The 22,749-nt window shown below is 41.2% G+C and overlaps 1 protein-coding gene across 1 annotated transcript in view; it reads right to left on the bottom strand.

Moving 5' to 3' along the window:
• Nucleotides 1–19,701: 19,701 nt before the first annotated feature.
• The window catches only part of GPR139 (G protein-coupled receptor 139), a 41,738-nt gene continuing 38,690 nt past the window's right edge, over nucleotides 19,702–22,749 (bottom strand). The window contains exon 2 of the mRNA XM_026003210.2: nucleotides 19,702–22,654. Coding sequence (XP_025858995.1) covers nucleotides 21,720–22,654 — 935 coding nt within the window. The 3' untranslated portion in view covers nucleotides 19,702–21,719. The remainder of the gene's footprint in view (nucleotides 22,655–22,749) is intronic.

Genomic DNA, 22,749 nt, shown 5'->3' with positions numbered 1-22,749 from the left:
TTAAGATGTGAGAAAGACATGTCTCTCTTGAGCTCTGGAGGGTATAGGAAGAGGTCACTGAGAGGATGTGACTGCCAGTTGACCCACAAACTGTCCCTGGGCAATTGGAGGTGCAGTATTTACCCCCTCCCCTGTCCTTGGAATGTACACTCTCCCCACCATTCCCACAGCTGGAGCCATTTCTAGGACAAGATCTTGAGAGAGTGAGGTGTTGAGACATATAGATGCAGACATGACTGGATCCTGTTGAGGCCTCTCTCTAAACTCTGAAGACTATGATGTGCAGGTATAGAGATGTATTTGTCTTGTGGCTGCTCAGGACAAGCCTCATAAATAAGATCCCCTGCTTATTAACCCTGCTCTCTACCCATCTGGACTGGCCTGCCTCTGTTTTCCGTCCCTTCTAGCTGTCTGGGTACAGGGACTGATTTGTGAACCAATGTCTGGTGAGCCAGCCAGGAGAAGGAAGATACAGGCTGTGGGGGATATGCCGAGTTGGCTCTCACCTCTTTGTGGAGAGGGGTGGCCCTCAAGTCACACGCTTGGGCACTGTCCTGTGAGTACAGGGATGACCTGAAAATGCTGCTGGCCTGATGTGCTTGTTTGAGGAAATGCACAGAGTATGCTGTGGCAGGGAAGTGAAGAGCATGGCTGCATGGTGGGCTGGCCTCTACTGTGGCCACATCGGGCAGCCACTGATGCCCAACTAGAGGCTGAAGCTCAAGTTAGAAAGTCAGCAGATGAGTGAGCTGACATTATAGAAAGACGTGTGGTGTCTGAGAATTTGGCTGGGTTTGGGGCTGGCAGATGAGGTGGGAGAGCAACATGGAGACCTTACAATTTTGTAAAGCTGGGAGGGTGCAGGCTGCCATGGATTAAGGTCTAAATGTTGTGACAAAGCCTGATTGGGATGTTGAGATGTGGTATCCCTAGGAAAGTGTTGGAGGAGGTCATTGAGTGGATGTGACTGCAGATTGTGCCGAGAGCTGCCACTGGGCAATTGGAGGCTCTCCACCCTATCCTTAGAATATATGTTCTGCCCACGAGGAGCTGTTCTAAGGATGCAGCCTTGAGAGTGTCAGGTGTTGAGACCGTCTGGATGGTAGATATGATTGAACCCTGTTAAGGCCTGTATAAAGTTTTAAGATTCTGGCAGGGATGTGCAGAGATCTACTCACCTTGTGGTGCCAAAGATGAGCCTCCTTGGTTGTGAATTCTCTTGCTTATTAACCCTACCACCTACCCACATGGAGTGGCCTTCCTCTTTCTTCCATCTCTCCTGGCCCTCCCCATATGAGGACCAGTTTGAAAAATAACAGAGGGTGAAGGAGAAGTCCCTTCTGGGCCTCTTGTGGTCCAGGCAATCCTTGGTGTTCCTTGGCTTGTAAGTGCATCTCTGCCCCTATGGTCACATGGCATTCTCCCTGTGTCTGGGTCTCTTAGAAGGATACCAGTGATTGGGGTTAGGGTCCACTCCAATCCAGCATAACTTCATTTTAACTTAAATCTTGATTATATCTTCAAAGATCCTATTTCCTAACAAGGTCACATTCATAGGTACTGGGGTTCAGGGCTCAAACATATCTTTTTGGGAGACAAAATTCAACCCATTATAGGAGGAAAGGAGGATCAATGTTGTTTGATTTTCTATTAGAAATTAGGGCCACAGGGGACCATGAGCAGTGACTAATTCCTGATGAGTGAAGAGGCATCTCTGAAGAAAAAGATAATCTTGGGTTCCTGCTTAACAAACTGGGTAGATGGTAGTCCATTTGTAAACTTCTTCCTTTCATGATGAGCTTTAAAAATAGGTAGATTTGGAGCCCCTGGGTGGCTCAGTCAGTTGATGTCCAACTCTTGGTTTGGCTCAGGTCACGACTTCATGGCTCATGAGATTGAGCCCTGTATCAAGCTCTGCACTCAAAGGGGAATCTTCTTAAAGATTCTCTCCCTCTGCCTTTCCCCCTACTTGTACTATCTCTCATAAATAAATAAATAAATAAATAAATAAATAAATAAATAAATAATAAAAATAGAAATAGGTAAGATTCAACCTTCCCCCAAATATTTTTCCATTGTATCCACTTGTCTATGTTCGCACTCACTAGCCTGGCCCAGACTTGCCCACATCATCCCTGGCCTGGACCACTGTAATCCCCTCCTCACTGCATGTCTGTGGCCCACTTTTGCTCATCTAGAAGCCATTTTGTATCCAACATTCAGAGATATCTCTATAAAATGTGAACTTGACCATTTATTCTCCTAACCAGATACTTCAGTGGCTTTTCCCTTTGCACTTAGAATGAAATCCAAACTCTTCACCAAGGCCTACATGGCCCCCTCTCCAGTACATTCTGTGTTTTTCTCCCAGTTTGATCGCTTACTCCAGCAACACATGTTTTCTTGGAGTTCCTGGTACAGGCCCAACATTGTCCTGCCTCAGGCCCTTTGCACACACAGCTCCCTCTATCTAGAATGCTCACCTGCCTGACAGCTGGCTAACTGCTGATCATTGTTTAGATCATTGAGATGATTTTGATGATCAGGAAATTGAGATGATTTCCTGATTCCTAGTTTGAACTAGAACTATTCTCTTCCTTGGGCTCCTACTGATTTTCTTCATAGTTTCTGACAATTCAGAATTCTTTAGTTAATTATGTTTGATAGTTTCATACCTATGTCCCCACTAGACCTAGAGTGATAGGAGGTTGGGAAGCACGTCTGTCTGGTTTGCTGTGGACCCTCAGTGCTCAAGCCTAGTATAGTGCCTTGCAAGTAGAGGCTGTTCATGGGATGAATGAATGAGTGACTGAGTGAATAAAAAAATCAGGAACACCTAGTTTTAGTGAATGATGCTGTCCTTCAAACAGAAAAGGTAAAATAGACTGGAGCAAGCTGGGGCAGCAGGTGGAGTAGCCACTCCCCATGATTCCAGGGCTTTTGTCTCCAAATATTTTCTTTACCTTTGGGCCACTGCTATAGATTTTGATTCCTGTTCACAGAGTGATAAAGATATTCCTGAAATTCTGCTCTAACTCAGAACTCAAGTTCAGGCCCCCATCACCATTTGCCTGTAGTCCCCCAGTCCCTCCCAACAAAGCTGCCATGAATGGTCCTTCTAAAATGCACACCTCAGTATGTCTCACTCCCACTCCTAATCCTTTATGACCGCTTATTGACAGTAGGGTAAATCTAAGCTTCAGATCTCCAAGGTCTGCCTTGAAAGTTATTTTCCTACCCTTTGCTCTTGCTTTTTCCTTCCTCAAGCTTTTTCCTTCAGTCATCTCTACTAGTTTAGGATTCCCACCATAACATTTTGCCTAACTGTCCTCCTCTGCCCGTAAAGTTGTCCCATGTCTTAGCCAACAGGAAAAACTTCTCTTCATCCTTTATATCCCATCTTGAGTGTCCTCTCTTCCAGGAGTCTTATATGAGGGTTCCTTTCTGTCCAGATAGAGTTTCTTGCTCCTTTCTCTTTGCTGGTTTCTAGCTGTACATGTGCTTATTGTTGTACTCACCTTGCCATATTGAACTTTATTTTGTGACAATGTGCCCTGTTTAGGAAGTTGAGGAAACCGGTTCTCATAGAGCGTGTGGCACCTGTTCAAATTACACAGCTAGTGATGTCAGAGCTTGATTTTGCACCTGTTTCCTGCTTTTCAAAACCCTCTGCTCTCAACACCATGCTTTGTATGCTGCCTCCCAGGGCATCAGGAAAATGTCTGCTCCCAGTCCCTGGGGGCCTTTGCGAAGGGGATTAATTGCAAATTCCAGACTGCCACTAGCCTTGCACAGGAAGCGACATTTCTGGGATGGGGGCAATACTTGGAGGGACACCCAGGGATCTGCCATGTGTGGCTGTGTCTCAGGTCCCAGAGTCCCTGAATTTGCATGCTGCCTGTGCCACCACTGCCTGCACGACAGCCTTGGTGTCACGTAGCTCTGGACCGCAGGTGTTCTGCACCAGACCCTCTTTCAGGAAGAAAATGCAATTAGGGCTGCACAGTTGGCAGACTTCATCTCCATTCCTGCCTTGGGAGAGGAATCAAAGGGCAATGCGTGGGCTGCGTGTGCCTGTGCGTGTGACTGTGTATGAATGTGCGTGTATGCACGTGTGCCTCGGGTTAACCCCTTCAGGATTCACAGAGCATTGCTGGGAAGGGGGAATCTCAAGCTTTTCAGAGCTGCTAGCCACCTGTGCCTTCTTCTTTAGTAATAATGGTTACATTTCTCGAGGACTTGCCCTGTGCTGGGTGCTGTGTTGAGCACTCTATATGGGTAGCATCATTTAAAACTCCTAAACACTCTGTGAGGTTAGTGTTACTGTCAGTCCCATGCTACCAATGAGAAAACAGACTCAGAGAGGCTGAGCCCGCCCAGGTGGTGAGTGGTGAGGCAGGGTTTAAATCCAGGTCAGTCAGACTCCACTTATCTACCACATTCTATCACCTTTTCAACAGGGTTATTTGCTCCTCTATTTTTAAGCAGACTGAAAAACTCTCTCTTTGATTTGACATCCATTATTAGATTCTTTTATGCATTTTATTTTTATAGGTGCCACTGCTTTGGTACTCTTTCACAGTTATCATTGTGTTACTGAGGGTAGACAAAGTCATGCTGCCATAACAAATATCACCTAAATGCAGTTACTTAAAACACACGTTTCATTTCTCATTTAAAATTCACTGTGAGTTTGGGTGGTTGACCTCCATGTATTGGCTTAGCCAATTCTTTCAACAATTTCTTGGCAGGGAAAGAATGCACAATCACTTAGGGGCTCTCAAATGTCAAAAAGTGATTTAGGTCATTTGTGCTCATATACTATTGGTCAAAGATCATATGCCTATGCCTTGCCTTAACATGGTGTATGCTCAGAAAGGTGGGAGAGTCCTATATCTTAGTGAATCCCAGTAATATCTTCATGATGACCTCTTCCCTCTCTTCCCCTTCCACTTTATGTGTCTAATTAACTCTTCTCAAATACCTATCAAGTCTACCCAGCCTTTTGGTGGTCATATCATTATTAGATTATTATTTTTTATTTTAATTCCAGTGTAGTTAACATACAGTGTTCTATTAGTTTCAGGTATACAACATACTGATTCAACAATTCTATGCATTACCTAGTGCTTATCATGATAAGTATATTCTTAATCTTGGGGGGGGGGGTCGTATTATTAATTATAGTCATATGAGGGACAGGTCCTAGACTTTGGGGACACATAGATCTGCATGGGGGTCTTGGCTTCACCATTCTCTTTATTAGTTTATTGATTTTGAGCAAGATATTTAGTCTTTCTGAGTTTTAGTTATTTCACCTATAAAATGAGGTTGATAAGAGGTCTTGCCTTGAGGGTAATGAGGATTACATGAGATAATCCATGTAAAGCTCCTAGCACTGTGCCTGGTGTTTGGCAAGACCAGTCATAGTAGCAATGGTTAATATCATTAATATCATTAATGTCCATTGAGTGCTTAGAGTAGGTGCTCAATAAATGATATCTATTAGAATGGTTTTAACCATTCCTACTTTTTAATTATATTATAGTTATTTATTAATGTTTCATATTCACCTCCTATTAATTCATTTATTTATTCAAAAGGTGGATACATGTGAGTCTTGTCATGTACTCTTTTACCAGTTGGAGAAATATTGGGGAAGACATTAGACAATCTCTGCCCAAATGGAGATTGGTCTTTCTCTCCCTTCTCTCTTCACCTTTTCTTCATCTGTTTCTTTTTCTCTCTCCTCTATCTTACTCTCCCCTCCCTTTCCTTTCTCTCTTACTTAAGGTCTACCTTTATTAGCCATTTGACAGGTTTTCATTGAGTGTCTGCTATGTGCCAGGACACGGGTATATAATAGTGAACAACACAAGTACCACTCATGCCCAATTGGCACAGTAGCAATTTTCTTTTAGGACATGGGCAGTGTAGGCTTTGCCCTTGGTTCTGAGCAGACCTGGCCCTTTGGCCTCCAGAAATCCCTACTGCCAGGATCAAGCTCCACTGCCCTCTTCTCAACATCAGCATCCTCCCTGGACTCCTTACATATTCTCATCACTGCCAGGGGCTGCTAGAGCTTCCTGATTCTTCATAATTTTGGGGATGGGGCAACATATAGGTCCCTGAGCCCTGGACCCTGACTGGCTGCTTCCTCTGGGCTCTGTTCCACTTTCTCGCAGGAGACGCCAGAGCTGATGGGCAAGACTTCTATCTTCCACCAAGCTGACTGGTAACTGTCAGTGAGGTGCTCCTTTGTGAAGAGGGAGAAAAGAAGGGTCACTGATGGGATTTCAGCTTGGAATATACAGTGCAAATAAGGGGACTTGTTCAGTGAGAGTGAGGCCTGGTTTACTAGAAAGACTAAAAACTGGGAACACAGAGATCTGGTGTTTGATTCTAGCTCAGCCTCTTTTATGCTGTATGATTTAGGAGAAATTCCTTTCCTTCTCTGGCATCACTCTTGCCATCTGTGATGTTTGATTCTTATTAGCACCTTCACTATTTTGCTATGTCTGTGTATTACCTCTAGACTTCTTTAATTTTTTCTTTAAAATGACTTACCTTAAATTTACTTTATTTTCTTTAAAGTTTTATTTTATTTTATTTTAGAGGGAGGTGGAAAGAGAGAGAGTGAGTGAGAAGAGGGGCAGAGGGAGAGAATCTTCAAGCAGGCTTGAACATGGAGCCCGCTGGGGGCTTGATCCCACAACCCATGAGGTCATGCCCTGATCTGAAATCAAGAGTCAGAGGCTCAATTGAGCCACTCAGGCACCCCTGCAAATGAAGTTTTATTGGAACATAGGCACCTTCATTTATTTATGCATTGTCTGTGCCTGCTTTCACACTTTAAAGCAGAGTTGTGTAATTGTGATGGAGATAGTATGGCCTCGAGTCGATATTATTTATCATTTTTTACTTAGAAAAAGGGGGGGTTGCCTAGCTGGCTCACTTGGTGGTTATGAGTTCAAGTCCCATGATGGGGGTAGAGATTACTTTAAAAAATTACTTATATCAGGCCCTTTTGCAGAAAAAGTTTGCTGACCCCATGCTACAGAAGAACCGATTGGTATTTCAAGATGAAGAACTGAAGATAGGCTACTTAAAATAGGACGCGTGTTTAAAATTATTGCCTGAATCGAAATGTGACCACAGGCCAGAACAAACCATAGAGTTCGAGGTCTGGATTATACACTGGATGTGGCATGTTTTGACCCATCCAACTCTTAGATTTTTGCTTGCATTGAAAGATCTTGATGAACTGGGGCATTGTCTCTTTGGAGCAGTGTGTGTTTAGATGAGCAAAGCTAGGTGATGATGATGATGATGATGATGATGATGATGATATTTCATAGCAGCACACATCTACTCACATACTCAGCATGATAAACATAGCATAGCCATGTGAAACCCAGTGCCTTAATGCTACCTGTCCACACCCTTGGGCACACCCTTCCCTTTAATGTAACACATTCATTTGCTCATGATATTTACCTGAAACACATACACTTAAATCACAATTTGGTCACCACACATTCTGGATCTTGTAGTTAACCAGTGTGAGATGAAATGGATGGTTAAAAGCTACAGTCTTAATGTCTCAGAGTTTTAGGTGAATTCTCAAAGCTAATAGGAATAGGAGGGTCAAGGGACACCCATATTCTGAAATGAGGTGTTAGATTGTTTTGAGAGGACTTTGACAGCTCCTGAATTGGATCTTCTAGCATTAGCCCATCCGCAGACTTCAGACTGTGGGGAGGAGGCTAAAGACTCACTCAGGAACTGAAGAGAGCAGAGAGTGAATAAACCAGAGTGCAAGTGTCTTTAAAGAGAGGTTTTCGACTATTGATGACTTTCTCCTTCCTCTTCCCACCATGAGGCAGAAGAGGAATGATAGTGGACTTAAAGATAGGTGCTTAGAAAGGTTCAATTACGTCCTCTGAAACTTGAGGAATAAAGTAACTGTTACCTGTTGCATGCATGAAAATCCAAGCCAAGCTTCTGGCTGGAAGCTGAGTGGGAGATAAGGTTGCCTTTGCGTTCCTTCGAGTCACACAGGCAAGGTTGCCCCACCTTACCATGGAAGAGAGCTGGCTAGGGGTCTTCTTACACATGAGGATCATCAGGAGAGAGAAGGGTGACTGCCAGAAGCCAACACCTGGGGACATACGAGATGAGAAAGCTTGTTTAATGGAACAGAGATAAGAAAAAGAGTTTACAATTAGTCTTCATTCCCACCTTCAATCTCAGATAACCATTAATCTACTTTCTCTATATATAGACTTTTTAAAAGGATTTTATTTATTTACTCATGAGAGACACGGAGAGAGAGACAGAGGCAGAGGGAGAAGCAGGCTCCCTACAGGAAGCCTGATGTGGGACTTGATCCCAGAACTCAGGAATTACGCTCTGAGCTGAAGGCAGGTGCTCAACCACTTAGCCACCCGTGTCCTCTCTATAGACTTTATTTTTTTTTAATTTATTTTTTTGCTGGTGTTCAATTTGCCAACATATAGAATAACACCCAGTGCTCATCCCATCAAGTGTCCCCCTCAGTGCCCGTCACCCAGTTACCCCCCATCCCCCGCCCACCTCCCTTTCTACCACCCCTAGTTCGTTTCCCAGAGTTAGGAGTCTCTCATGTTCTGTCTCCCTTTCTGATAAAAACGAATGGGAAATATTAGACTTTCTTTAAAAATTTTTTTTTTATATAAATGAAATCACATGGTATGTCATCTTTGTGTTTGGTTTCCTTTGCTTAGCATATTTGTGAAGCCCATCCATGTTGTAGTGTGTGCTAGTATTTTGTTCCTTTCTATTATTGGATAGTATTCTATTGCATGGTTATACACTGATTATGGGCATTTTTTGAAATTTCCCCAAGTGGTTCCAATGTGTAGACTTGGCGGAGCCACTGAATACCAAACCATTCGATTATGAATAAAAAAACCTGTGAGGCACCAGGTCAACATGTTTAAGTTTCTCCTGGTTTATAAAAACTTCAACCAACCAACCTCCATTAGCTTCATGCCTCTATGAATCAAGCATCTCCCTGTCTCTTAGTCTTCCTTTTTGACAAAATTCTTAGCCAGCTGTCTCCAGTTCATCACCTTCTACTTGGTTCTCAGCCTACTGGCACCTGGCTTCTGACCTGCCCACTTCTCTGAAACTGCTACATGTAAGGAAGTTTCTTGGTCATCCTTACTTAGCATTGGGAGCATTTGTCTAGCTAATTACTTCCTTCTTCTTGAAACTTGAACATCATGACATCATAATTTTATGGTTTTTCTTTGAACCCTTGGCTGTTTCTTTTCATGAATATTTTATTTGTATTAGCTTTCTACTGCTGTGTAACAAATTACCAAAAATTAGGCGGCTTAAACCAACACATATTTACGATCTCAGTTTCTAAGGGTGAAGAGTGCAGGTACAGCTTACCTGGGTCTTCTCCCATGGTCTGAGAAGGCTGTGTTCAAGGGATTGGCTAAGCAGCATTCTCATCAAGAGTCTTGACTGGAGGAAGCTTGTCAAGCTGCAGCCAGAATTCATTTCCTTGTGGCTCTATGACTGAGGGCCATGCTTCTTACTGGTGTCAGTTTGGGCAATGTCTGGGTCCTAAAGGGCCACCCACAGTACCTTGCCATGTGGCTCTTTCACAACATGGCAGCTTATTTATCAAAGTCAGCAAGACTCTCTCACTCTAGTCTAGCAGAGCCTTATGTGGTGTAACACAACCATGAGAATGACATCCTATCACCTTTGCCATATTCAACTGGTTAAAATCAGATCATAGTTTCTTGCGCTCATAGGGAGGAGATTATATAAGGACTTGACTCACTGAGGACCACCTTACCTTCCACATTATTATAAAATATAGTAAATGCACAGTCATGAGAAATAATATAAAGGATACTTATCTATAGAATATCTTGGTATTTTGCCTTGTTTGTTTCAGAGTTCTCCAAAGGAATGAAACATATCAGTCTGTTGAGTTGCCATTTGTTCTGTGTCTGTCCCCTTTGAATTTCGTTCCTCTCGTCCAAGAAGTATTTGCTATCAAAAATTTGGAATTTAGCATCTCATTCATGTTTTTATACTATTGCTATAAATGCATGTATTTACCCACTGAGACCTTATATAAATGGAATCATATCGTACATTGTGTCAATTCTCAACATTATTTTTTGAGGTTTATTTTTGTTGACACATGTAGCCTTAGTTCATTCATTTGTTCTGTGTTGTAGCATCCTATCTTTTTAATCATCATTCTCTTGATGGGTATGTAGATTATTTCCCAGTTGTTGCTAATGTTACAATGCTGCCACGGAACAGGCTGGTACCCATGTCTTTCAGCACATGCATGAGATATTTTCCCTAAAGTATATAGCTGGAAATAGGATAGTTTGGTGGTACGGTTGTTCTCTCTGTTGTCCAGTTTCTCTTCAAAGTGCTTATTATACCCATTTTCACTCTCATTATAGGTATTTGTCTTTTCCACCTCCATCTAACATTTGAGGCTGTGATTTTTTTTTTAATTATTGTCAATCCAAGAGGTGTGAAAATTGTTATTTTAATGTTCACATGCCTGATTTTTAGTGAACTAGGACATGGTATGTATATATGTTTTCATCAATTTGTTCATTCATTCATTCAATTCATTCATTCACCTCCAGATTTCCTCTTCTATGAACTGCCTACTCATACTTAGAGCCTTCATGATTTTTTCCAAATGTGTGCCAAGGTGCCTTGACCTGTAAGAAAGACCATTTCCCACTTCTGCTTAGAATGTGGCCCTACTCTAGCTTTTGTTGGCCTTTTCATGGTGTCCTCTGTCAGTAATGGCAACAGTGAGGTCCTCTGAAGTTCTTCAGAACTTCTTGGGAGACATCAACAAGGAGGATCAAGAACAGAGGAAGAAGAGGGAGGACTCCATGTGGACACAATAGTTAACAGATTGAGAACATGTGACATGACCAGAGAGACTCCCAGAAATATTGAAGGGGGACCTGAGGGAACACACAGAGGCAAGACAGAAAAATTTAGGGACATTATGATTAAAAGAGAATTTTAAAATATTTTATTTATTTAGTTTAGAAAGCAAGAGAGCAAGCACAATTTTGGGGGGGGGGAGCAGACTCCCTGTTGAGCAGGGAACCCTCTCCCAGGGTTAAAGAACTGAAGTTCTTTTTTTTTTTTTTAAGATTTTATTTATTTATTTATGACACACACACACACACACACACACACACACACACACACACACACACAGCAGAGGGAGAAGCAGTATCCATGCAAGGAGCCTGATATGGGACTTGATCCCAGGTCTCCAGGATCACACCCTGGGCTGCAGGCAGCACGAAACCACTGCCCCACCTGGGCTGCCCAGAACTGAAGTTCTTAACTGAAGTTAAAGAACTGCTTCTAGGTAGACTTATCTCATTAATAGAAATCTCAGGAAAGTTGAACCATCATGGTCCTCTTCTGGCTTCAAGCCCCACCTTTAGGAAACCTATTGTAGACATCTAGATTGTCCCAGTCAAGACAAGAAACTTTACCCTTTCTCCTACTTATTCAGGCCTATTTTGTTTTGCTCTGTCCAATGGCCTGCTTCTTCCCCAGATGACAGATGCTATGATGACCTCATTCTTGGGGAAGACCCTGTCCTTTCTTCTCATGGTTGTGGCCTTTCCCTGACAGACCTCACAGGGACAAGCAATGTCAGAACACATCACCATGCCCCAGAAATCAGATACACTAAGAGGCACACACATATAACAACAGGGAGTCATTTCCTTATAGCCTCTTAGAAATCAGATATTTACAAAATTAATTTGCAATAACATGAAGCCCTTGTCTCCAGCTGAGGAGATATTTGTGTCCTCTCTCAGAGCCCCGGAGACATACTTGACATCTTGGGGACAGGTCACCTGTATCAACACTTACCCACCCACAGGACTATTTCCATTTTTCTCATCACTGGAGCCAAGTGATGGCAACCCTAATGAGATGGTCAAGTGGCCTTTATGCAGCCACCATCAACATCATTCTGAAGGCTGATGTTTCAATCCAGAGATTAGCGGTGGATGCAAATTGTTTGAGGGAAAGAGTTAGGATATAGCTGGATGTCATGTTTCATGGTATTGAAATTGACTATGGAGTGACTGATGGCCTGCCCCTAGTCTTCCAAATCTTTGATGCTCTATCTTTTTTCAGGAACTGTCACTGGATGGCTGCAATGAATGATATGCTTTCTCCACTTTGTAAAAGAGAGAAAGCTGGAACATGGCATAACCCTTTCTTCCCAGGAGTGGCCTCATCATTACAAAGGTGACCTAGTTTCCCAGAGAAATTCTGGGAATATACAATGTTCCTATTGTTTGTATCATGGGGAACTAAATAACAATAACACAACTTGTTAATAATATAAATATGTTCCAAACACTTAAAAAATATAAGGAACTTCCACAACCCCTTTTTGAACTCAGTACTATCATTATTTCTACTTTCCATATGATGCAATAGTAGCTCAGGGACTGGAAGTAACTTGTCCAGTGTCACACAGTTGGCAAGTGGTGAAGTCAGGATTTGAACCTAGATCTGCATGACATATACCCTTGTACACCAAGACCTTAACTTTGGGAATTGCAATGCTATGAAGTAGGCACTACTTTTGTTCACTCCTAAAAGTCCTATGTGGCATTCTTATTTTAATCAGAGTCAATTAAAATTATTTTTTTATTTCAGGGCTTTTAGAGAACTATGTGCCAACAGTGAGTGATAGGTGGGCCAAGGCTGAGAATCTCTGACCTTGAAGATAGAATTATGCCTTTGTAGGTACCCAATAGCCCTAATTTGATGATGTGAGGCTCTGGAAGATCAGATGGATCTTTTCTTGCCTTTCCTCTAAATATTTTAACAGTGCAGCACACTGGACTGTCTCTTTGCTTGTGGGTTGTGAAATTTCCTGAGCCACATTTGTAAAATTCCCTGGGTCATGAGGAGGTGGGTATGGGGAGGGGAATCATTATTTCTTTTTAATAGTTCTATCTTAACTCGTAATTTAGGAAATCTTGACCTTATTTTCAGAAGTATTTGGAAGGTAACTTCTCTCAACCCTTCTTTTTCACTCTACCCACAATGGAGAGGGAAGGTTTTGACTAATTTGTAGGAGAGGAAGAAAGAACATCATATATGTGAGAAAGCCACATTATCTTTCTACTCAGGCCTTCAAGGAGGAGGGATTCTTTCCGTGCTCCCATTTTCCATATGGATAGGAATCATAACTGGGTTGTGGTTCAGGTGTGGCTTCCAGAGGAAGGTCTAGAGGCCCATATCTAATTGTCCTCACTGATAGGACACTACTTGAGGGACGGAAATTCTGCTTGCAACTCTCTTTTATGCAGTTCCAGACTCTTTCATGAGTGTTTGAGCCAAAATATAGATTGGTTGGATAGGAAGTTCATTGGCTCTCAGTTCCCCTGAGGCTCTCCATTCCACCCTTCCAGTAATAGAATGGATAATTGATATCCACTAGTCTATTCTCAACAGGTTCCACACTCAGAGTAAAGGGGTAGAAGGGTATGATTTTTCAGCCTCCTTAATCTTCAACAGTGAGAAGTACACATATTGGGAAACTTCAGCCATTTGTGGAAAGTCTGAGTCAGGGATATGGACACATGATAGATTATTTGGGAAAGCTGTATTGTAATTTCCTGGTCAAAATTTTTAGCCAATCAAGTGTTACCAAGTAGGTAAGTGGTCTTCAGTCCTGTGTGTCAGAATCACCTGAGAAGATTTTAGAACATTTTGATACCTTGGGCCCATTCCCCTAGATTCTGATTTAATTCATCTGGGTATAGAGTCTAGACGTAGGTTTAAGTTAAGGGTAGGAATCACTAAAATTAGGGAGTTGCTGAAAGCACTTTGGCCTTTTAAAGATGGTTTCCATCTATTGATGACAGGTGATACTGGTTTTCCATTTATGGTAGTGATTTAAAGTTTTCTTTAAAAAAAATCAGTGGTTATCCATTTTGGCTGTACATTAGAATTATCCAAGGAACTTAAAAAATACCATTGTCTGGGTTTCATCTTGAGTACTGGGATTTTCAGAAAGCTTCCCAAGGGTGTAAAACCACTGTTTTAAAGTGTAGCAGTGCATTACTTCTCACATTTTAATGTGTGTATGAATCACCTGGGATCTTGTTAAAATTCAGATTCTGGTTCAGCAGGATGGGATAGGGCCTGTGATTCCACAGCTCTTACAAACTCCCAGGTGATGCTGATGTGACATTGCCATTAAGTGGACCATGGTTTGAGGAACAAGGCCCCAGTGGAACTTGCTTTGTAAGAAATCCTATCTTAAATAGTTTTGTAAAGTAAATAATGCTATACCAATTCCTTTTTTTTAAATAGAGGGAGTTAAATGTATTTTATACATAAAGATAACTTAACATGGGGTGCTTGCGTGGCTCAGCTGGTTAAGCATCCGACTCTTGATTTCAGTTGTTAAGCATCCGACTCTTGATTTCAGTTCAAGTCATGATCTCAGGGTCATGAGACTGAGCCCTGTGTCAGGCTCCATGCTGGGTGTGCAGCCTGCTTAAGAGTCTCTCTCTCTCTTTCTCTCCCTCTGCCTCTTCCCTGCCTCTCTCCCTCAAAACAAACCAAAACAAACAAACAAAAATATTTTTTCTTAACAAATTGCCTTTCTTGCTCAAATCTAAGCTATGGCCAAATGATTTCAGAACCTTGGACAGAAGCACAGGCGCTTGCTCTGAAGGGCCAGCTGCTAAGCTGAAGGATCAAGAGTTGAAATCTGTATACGAGCATTTGTAAAACAATGTCATTGAAAATACTATTGAGTATCTTTTTGAATATTGTTTTTAAAAGTATATACTTCTAAAAGTTTTTAAAAGTATATATATATATATATATATATATATATATATATATATATATATCAGACACATGAATTGGGTCATGAAATGGAACCATATGCTATCACGACTTGATAATTTCTGACTCTTCATTACTGGAATTAGAGTATGGCTTTAATCTAAATATCAACTTTGGATGATGAAAAGGGTAATGGGAACAAGCTGCTAATTCAGAAGAGAGAGTGTGGGATGTGAAGGAATATATGTCAAGGTGGCCTGAAGTTGTGGTTCTTGGAACACGACTACGCTTAAATACCAACTCATAAATTACTCATTGTGACCTTGAGTAAGCTTAATTTAATCCCCATGAGACTTCGTTTTCTTATCTGAAGAATGGAGGCGATAACACTCTTCTTCAAGAGTTGTTATGATGGTTAAGTGAGGTAAGAAGATCACATCAATTTCTTACTTAACATTCTTCAGTGGCTTTCCACTAAGTTCCTTACCAGACCCCACAGAACTCTACATGATTTTGCTTTTAGTTGGAAAGCAAACTTGTGAAGATCTACAGTATATGTTTCTGGGAATGTGCTAGAAAATCATTAGAAGGAGGACCTACCAACATCTTAGTTATATGACCTTGGGCAAGACAATCTCTTGGACCTTAGTTTGTTTGTTCTTTCTTTCTTTCTTTCTTTCTTTCTTTCTTTCTTCTTTCTTTTTTCTTTTTCTTTCTTCTTTCTTTCTTTCTTTCTTCTTTCTTTTTTCTTTCTTCTTTCTTTTTTCTTTCTTCTTTCTTTTCTTTTCTTTTCTTTCTTTCTTTCTTTCTTTCTTTCTTCTTTTTCTTTCTTCCTTCCTTCCTTCCTTCCTTCCTTCCTTCCTTCCTTCCTTCCTTCCTTCCAATAACCTCTAAGATCTTCTCCAGTATTCAATGATAGTAAAATAAGAATCCAAGCTTTGCTGGTTATTCTGTAATTGCTGCCTGTTTCACTTTACTCTTAATCTATTTTTAACTGTTTTGTGCCTCGAGGACTGACCACATCACCCACACTCCCTTCCTGGCTAACTTCTGTTTGAGCCAAGTGGGGGCATCAGTGATATCAGAGGGAAGGAAAAGAGAGATTAAGGATCCTACACTTCCCCTCTGGCTTCACATCTCTGGCAATGGTGTGTCACCTGTTTGCTGGAAGGACTCTCCTCCAAAGCTTGGCCCACACTGAGCTGTGATAACAGTATTTTCTCCCATTATTTCATCAGGCCTAGAGAGGTAAAGCTTCCTATTATTTCTAGTTCCTAGGTATCTCAATTGCTTTTATTGGTTCCCTTAATCTTGCTGAGACTTTAAAAAAAATCTCTTGGTTAAAGGCTTTTCATTGAAACCATCTGAGTGAGATTTGCTTCCTTCCAAGATTCTGGTATTTGGAAATATACCCAGAGAAGCAGATTCTAAGAACTCCATTTGTGGAATGAATAGACATCACTGTGAAAACTTCCTTTTGGGATTGATCTGGATCTCTCATACCAGAGTTTAAGTTTCACATGTTTTGGTTCCATCTCCATTAGAGAGAGATATTATGTTATTGCCATTTAGTAGGTAACAAAGCTCTGTGGACATAGTAAACTCATGTGGAGAATTGATGAGAAGGAATCTCTTTACTGTGGCCCTGTTTTGCTCCTTTTTAATAAAAAAGTATTCTTTTTCTAGCATGACAGTGACACATCCTCCCAGTGAACCCAGGAAATTCACAGTATCTATTTATCCCAGTAGACATGAGCCTCTTATCCCCCTTGTTGTGGCTGGCAAGTACATGGATTAATTGCACACCCTCCATAGAGGCTGAGCCATCACATTTAGCTGAGTGCACTAATAAAAGGATTATTATTTAACAGTTTGACCTTCATCAACTCACTTCTTGAATTGGTGAAAAAAATTAATGAAGATGCTTAGGCGAGGTGGCCTTGCCTAGTAGCTTCTGCTGGCCACCTTCTCAGCAAATTCCTTGCTTTTCTATACTTCCCTCTCAACTTGTAAGTTACTTTCATTCTCCAAGTTGATGCAAAGATAGGTTGTGACAATAGTTTGTGGGTGGCTGTCAGAATTGATGCTGGTTTGTGTGGGAAATGCATAGCTAGTTTAAGAGCTGTGGTTAGAATTCCAGAGAGTCAACTTAAAAAAATTCAACCTCACAGGGAAAGGTCAAGCCAAGTGTTTTAATTATGATGCTGTTATAATATATCTCATGCTTGGATGGCCTGGCTTTGAAAGGTTGGAAAGCTATGGAATATACTCAAGTCTAAAAAAGGGCACAAAATAAGGTGATCTTTGAGGGGGGGAGATGAGTCAGAATCTTGCATAGAAGGCAGTGAGGTAAAGTGGAAATCATGAAGTGTTTGGTAACTACTCTGGACAAAATCATTAACTTCTTTTGGCCAGTAGTCTTACCTGTAAAATGATGTGCAACTGGAGGCTCTTTTTAGCTCTACCATTAATAATCACCCCATGAGGGATGTACTAGAATTACTGTTAGCCCTATTTTATGGAGAAGAAATTTAGACTCAGAGAGATTGAGAACATTGCCCAAGGCCACACAGCTAGGAAGTGGTATAGCCTGCAAAGTTACAGCCTGCCATACCTGACTCCAAACCTTGATTTCCTGACTTTGAGAGATTCTGTTTATCTTGCAGACAACTGGAAAAAAATAAATTTTGTACCATTTTCTATCTGAGGACAGTCTTTCAGAGATCTTCAAGGAATTGTTAAAGGTCGCCCATGTAGTAAATGGTGGAGGTGGGACATGCCCACCTCAACATCCAAGCTTTTACAAGATACGGAAACAACTTAAGTGTCCATTAATAGATGAATGGGTAAATAAGATGTGGTGTATATACACAATAGAATGCTATTTAGCCATAAAAAGAATGAAATCTTGCCATTTGCAACAACATGGATGGACCTTGAGTGCTTTACACTAAGTGAAATAAGTCGGACAGAGAAAAGACAAATACTGTATGATCTCATTTATATGTAGAATTAAAAAAACCAAACCAAAACAAAAAACCCAAAACTCTGATACAGGAAACAGATTGGTGTTTGCCAGAGGTGGGAGATGTGGGTGGTAAAAATGGGTGAAAGGATCAGAAGGTACAAACTTTCAGTTACAAATAAATCATGAGGAAAAAAAAGTCCAAGCTCTTAGCCATTATGCTAGATTTCTGCTTATGATTATGGCCATCACTGTCTCAAATACATGTAGAGGATGAAGTCAGAAGAGAATTTAGATTTATACTCAGTATACTACCTAATTAGGATTATAGGAAGCAGAGTTCAGTGGTCTTAAATTTTGAAATGTATCTGGCTAACCAAGGGACAGGTGGGACTCAGGTCTCATTCTAGTACCAGCACATAGTATAAGGAAAATACTCATTTAAAAAATTTCAGTCAGAATTCTGCTGTAGCTTGAACACATATGCAAATTACAAACACCATGAGTGCACCATGTTAGAATTTATTATAATACAAACAAGTCCAAACACAATATATTATCTAATTAAGAAAATATGAACATTTACTATTCTCTATGTTAACATTCTATTCCATTATTTGAGCTGGAATAGTCAACATTATAGTCTTTTATTCACTTCAGATAGGCCTCTCATGTTGGACCAGTAGGCACCAACTGTGCAAAGTAATCTTCCAATTGCAGAATGTTTGCAAAATGGAAGTTCATACCTGCTCATGGTCTGTCTTTTATGGTTTGTCTATCATGCTCCTCATTTCTTTCCCCATGAGACAGTTCAGTGCTTGAGCTATCCAATAAAAAGACCCACCATGTATGTGTGTAGCATCACTGCACGTCCAACCAAGGACACAAATCACACAAGAGAGATGCTAGTTAACAGTCTTTCACAAAAACCTGATATAAGGCAATTGCTTAAATGCCATCAACAGCAGCTGTTTACAAGACAGGCTTCAAAATTCAAGGCTCCGTTTCCAAAACTGGCCTGAAAGAAAAGGCTTAAATTATTTTTTAAAACCTTGTCATTATTTTCCACAATTATTACTATAAATAATAATAAATTAAAAGTCCATAGATTATCTGAAATAAAGTTTAGGACATATGTATCAACCTAACCCAATGGGCACTCTTACACAGTTTAACCAGAAGACAATTCATTGAAATGCCTTCAAGAATCAGAGTTCTTTTAAATATTATTTATCAAAATATAAAATAGAGTCAGAAGGAAAAAAGATCACAATACTACTTTGTACAGCCTCTATTGGTAAGAAGTAATAAATGAGTGTATGAGGAAAATATTCCAAATGTACACCCAGTTTTTTACTTTTTAAACATCAACAATTTTTACATACAATAAAAAAAGTGGAGCAGAGAGCACTGAGATCCACATGTATTTTCCATCTTGCATACATTCTTAAAGAGGAATTGCTTAATCTTTATAGCTATTGCACTGTGACTCATCCACATATAGCTCAAACCAGCATTTTTTTGAGCTATGTGTTTAAAAATAAATTAAATAAATAAATAAGTAAATATATATATATATATATATATTCAGTGTAGGTAGCCTTTGGTCAATGTTCATTCATAAGGGGATGTGGTGGACTTGCATCATACACACATTTAATGAACACGACATATTCAGACTACACGTGCTTGGCAAAAAAGAAACAGAAAAAATGCAATTTAAAGGATGTGGAGGCATCTGCCCACTATTCCACTGGATGCACATATGCCCTGGGGAGAGTATGACATGGGACAAACTAACCTTCTTGTCTCTCAAACAACCTCCATGAACCTCTTCTAATGGGAGCATCTTGCTGTGCCAGTGTGATCTTAATGTTCTCATTAAGATACATTAGAGTCATACAATATGGTCCCTAAGTGCACGCCAACTTTGTCTTGTCCTTGATCTAGGAAACCTGTTCTATTGCTGAAGAAAAATGTAGCTTAGTTAGATTTTATACGGGATAGAATATGGTCTCCAACATGGCGCCTTCCTGGTGACTTTGCAGAGGTAACTTTGGCTCTGCCAGATATCTTTCTTTTACACTGACTTTAGAATCTAATATTTGGGTAAGATGAGACTCTACTGCAATCATTTAAAAGGAGTAGGAATTAGGATCACCAGGACTACCATGACCTAAAATTATATTGAATTAGTATCGAGGGCATTGACTAAAGTTTAGGGCTTGTGTTGCACTGGGGCCTTTTCTACCACACTCGTTTATTGCAAATTTCCTTCAAAAGAGTAGACATGCCTTCCAATTTAGGACTAAAAATGTAGTAAGAATCCAACCTGAAGAACCAAGTGTTCCAGGAAGACTGTTTGCTTTTTGTTTGGTCACCAAAGATATCATACAATTCCAAAAATAATTTTGGGGAGATTTCTTCCAAAACAGGGAAAATACTGGGAATCTGGAAGAGAAGTTTTTAAAAAGGTTAAATAAGAGGAACTCCAGCATAGGTTTCCCTTTTAAAACACATCATAGGATACATAGAAGCCTAATATAATCAAGCATAAATGTGCATGTGTGTGTGCACACATGAGTGGTAAATCCCAGGGAAGCCCCTATTAATTACATTGTAGAACCGTTCTTGCCTTGGACAGGCAAAGAGAGAACAAATAAGCATACTTATATTTTATCATTTTGCAAAGGATCTGGATTAAATAGCTTCACTGAAAACTGGCACCACCCTTTTGAGCCATATACATCAAAGGGCAGACAAGCAAACAACATGGGCACCTTTCCATGTCAATTGTGTCTGTGTTTGTGGCTGAATAGCAATGCCAGCTGGACTGTGGGGCAGAGCAGAGAATGCCTCCCTTCACATCTGGAGAGCTACAGTTCCTGACCCTTGAAAATTAAATCCAGTTTGGAAGTCACTTCAAATAAAACAATTTGGTGAGGGTTTTAGCAAGCAAGAAGGCAGGGCTGGTAACTCTACACATAAGAGGCTTCTCTAGGAAGCTTGAGTGGCACCACAATAAGAAGCTATTTTGAGTAAAGGGATCATACATAGCTGACGCAGGGATGGATCAAAACAATGGCAAGAGTGGGCTTATTTTTTTTTTGTTTTTCTGGGCTCAAGAGATCCTCCTTTCCCCCCCACGCCAGGCGGGGTCTTTATTTTGGAGGACGTGGATAAAATCTATACATAATGGCGAATAGAAAGACTGCATTGCAGACCCAGGTTTGAGGGTCATAGTTATGTTGGTTTGGAGCCTTTCCAAAGAAGCTCTGGCCAGAGTTTGGATGGGATTAATACTCCCTTGTCCCCACAGTGTCATTCTGTAGCTTAGAGTTCCAGGGTCACTTCAAGACCACAACCTTCTCTAGGACAAAGGGCACCTTGGAAAAATCCCAAATTGGTCAGCATTGTTAGCTGCTGGGGATGGCACAGGAAAGCGATGGTTGACCTCAGCTCTTGGAAGGAGAGTGTGGACTCAGCTACTGGCTACTGTGGCTTGGTGTGTCACATAAATGAGTGGTTCCCAATGGCTGTGGATGGTGCCAAGGCAAAGTCTTGCAAATAGACTATTTCTTTACCATGTGTCCTTACTGGCCACAGGGTGATGACACAACCTCCAAAGCATCTTCAAACTGGTAGGAACTTTCTCTGTCAAGTGACATTGTGAAAATAAATGTGTAAATGAAAACAAGATTGATGCTTTTCTTTCTTCTCTTTCATCTTTTCTCATCTACCAGTCTGAGAGTTGCTCAGTCCATGGAGACAGGAAATCAGGTTAGCACTCTTAAGTGGGCTACCCTCCCATCTGGAAATAGATTAAACAGAGGCACTAGGTGCCAAGCCTAGGGGGTCACGGGGATACTTTTATAGGTTTTCCATTTTTGTCGTACTGGTACACCAACATCTTGATACAATGTGAGTTGGCCGGCGAGATCCAGGGGCTACTTGTTATGGAAAAGTTATGGTTGGTGTAAAACTGTACAGGTTGCTTCTGGCATTTGAAGAAGGCCTTGAGCGTGGCAGCTGCCATCGTGCGGAACCTCTTGCTGATGAAGCAGTAGAGGAAGAAGTTGATGGCTGTGTTCAGAAGGGCCAGCATGTTGGCAATGTCGGACATGATGTGCACCAGCCAGCGGTTTTGGATGGGTGCACCGTAGAGGTGGTAGAGAATCATGATGATGCGGGGGGCCCAGAGTGTGGCAAAGATGGAGGTAATGGTGAACAAGATGGCAGTAGTTTTCCCTGTGGAGTAGCCACGAAGGCGAAAATTGCTTTTCCTCCTGAGTTTGTACACAATGATTGAGTTCAAGATGAAGAAGATAGAGCAGGGTACCAAGTACACAGTGAAGCAGTGAATCCAGATAAGGACATGATGCACAGAGGTACTTATGTAGTCTTCAGTCCAGATATTGGGCCACCAGTAGTAGGGGATGCTGGTCAGGAAGCAGGTGATGTAAACACTTACAATGACTTTTCTGGTGCGGGCTGGGTAGGAGACTGTGTGGTACTTGAGCGGGTGGCAGACGGCAATATACCGGTCAATGGTTAATGGAACAGTAATCCAAATGGAGGTGTGGATGGATGAGAATTCCAGCACTTCTATGATCTTATTGGCCACCTGAGGCAACTGCATATTCAAGATGAAATCTTCCAAGAGAAAATCCACAAACACAATGAAAAAGAGGACCAAGATGTCAGCAGCAGCAAGTGCCAAGAGATAGTTGTAGGAGGACTTCTGTCTTCTGGCTACCAGCTGAGACAGGATGATCACTGTCAGGATATTTGCTGTGGAGAGAAGAGAATCTGGTTTATCTCTGAAGTAGGATGACTTTATTGGCTACTACGGGGTTGCAGACATAAGCTTATGTGTACTCCCATGG

This window comes from Vulpes vulpes, chromosome 3 (genome assembly GCF_048418805.1).
Source record: "Vulpes vulpes isolate BD-2025 chromosome 3, VulVul3, whole genome shotgun sequence".
Classification (NCBI taxonomy): Eukaryota; Metazoa; Chordata; class Mammalia; order Carnivora; family Canidae; genus Vulpes; species Vulpes vulpes.
Note: the sequence above shows the minus strand (reverse complement) of the source record. Positions and strands in the feature narration are given on the sequence as shown.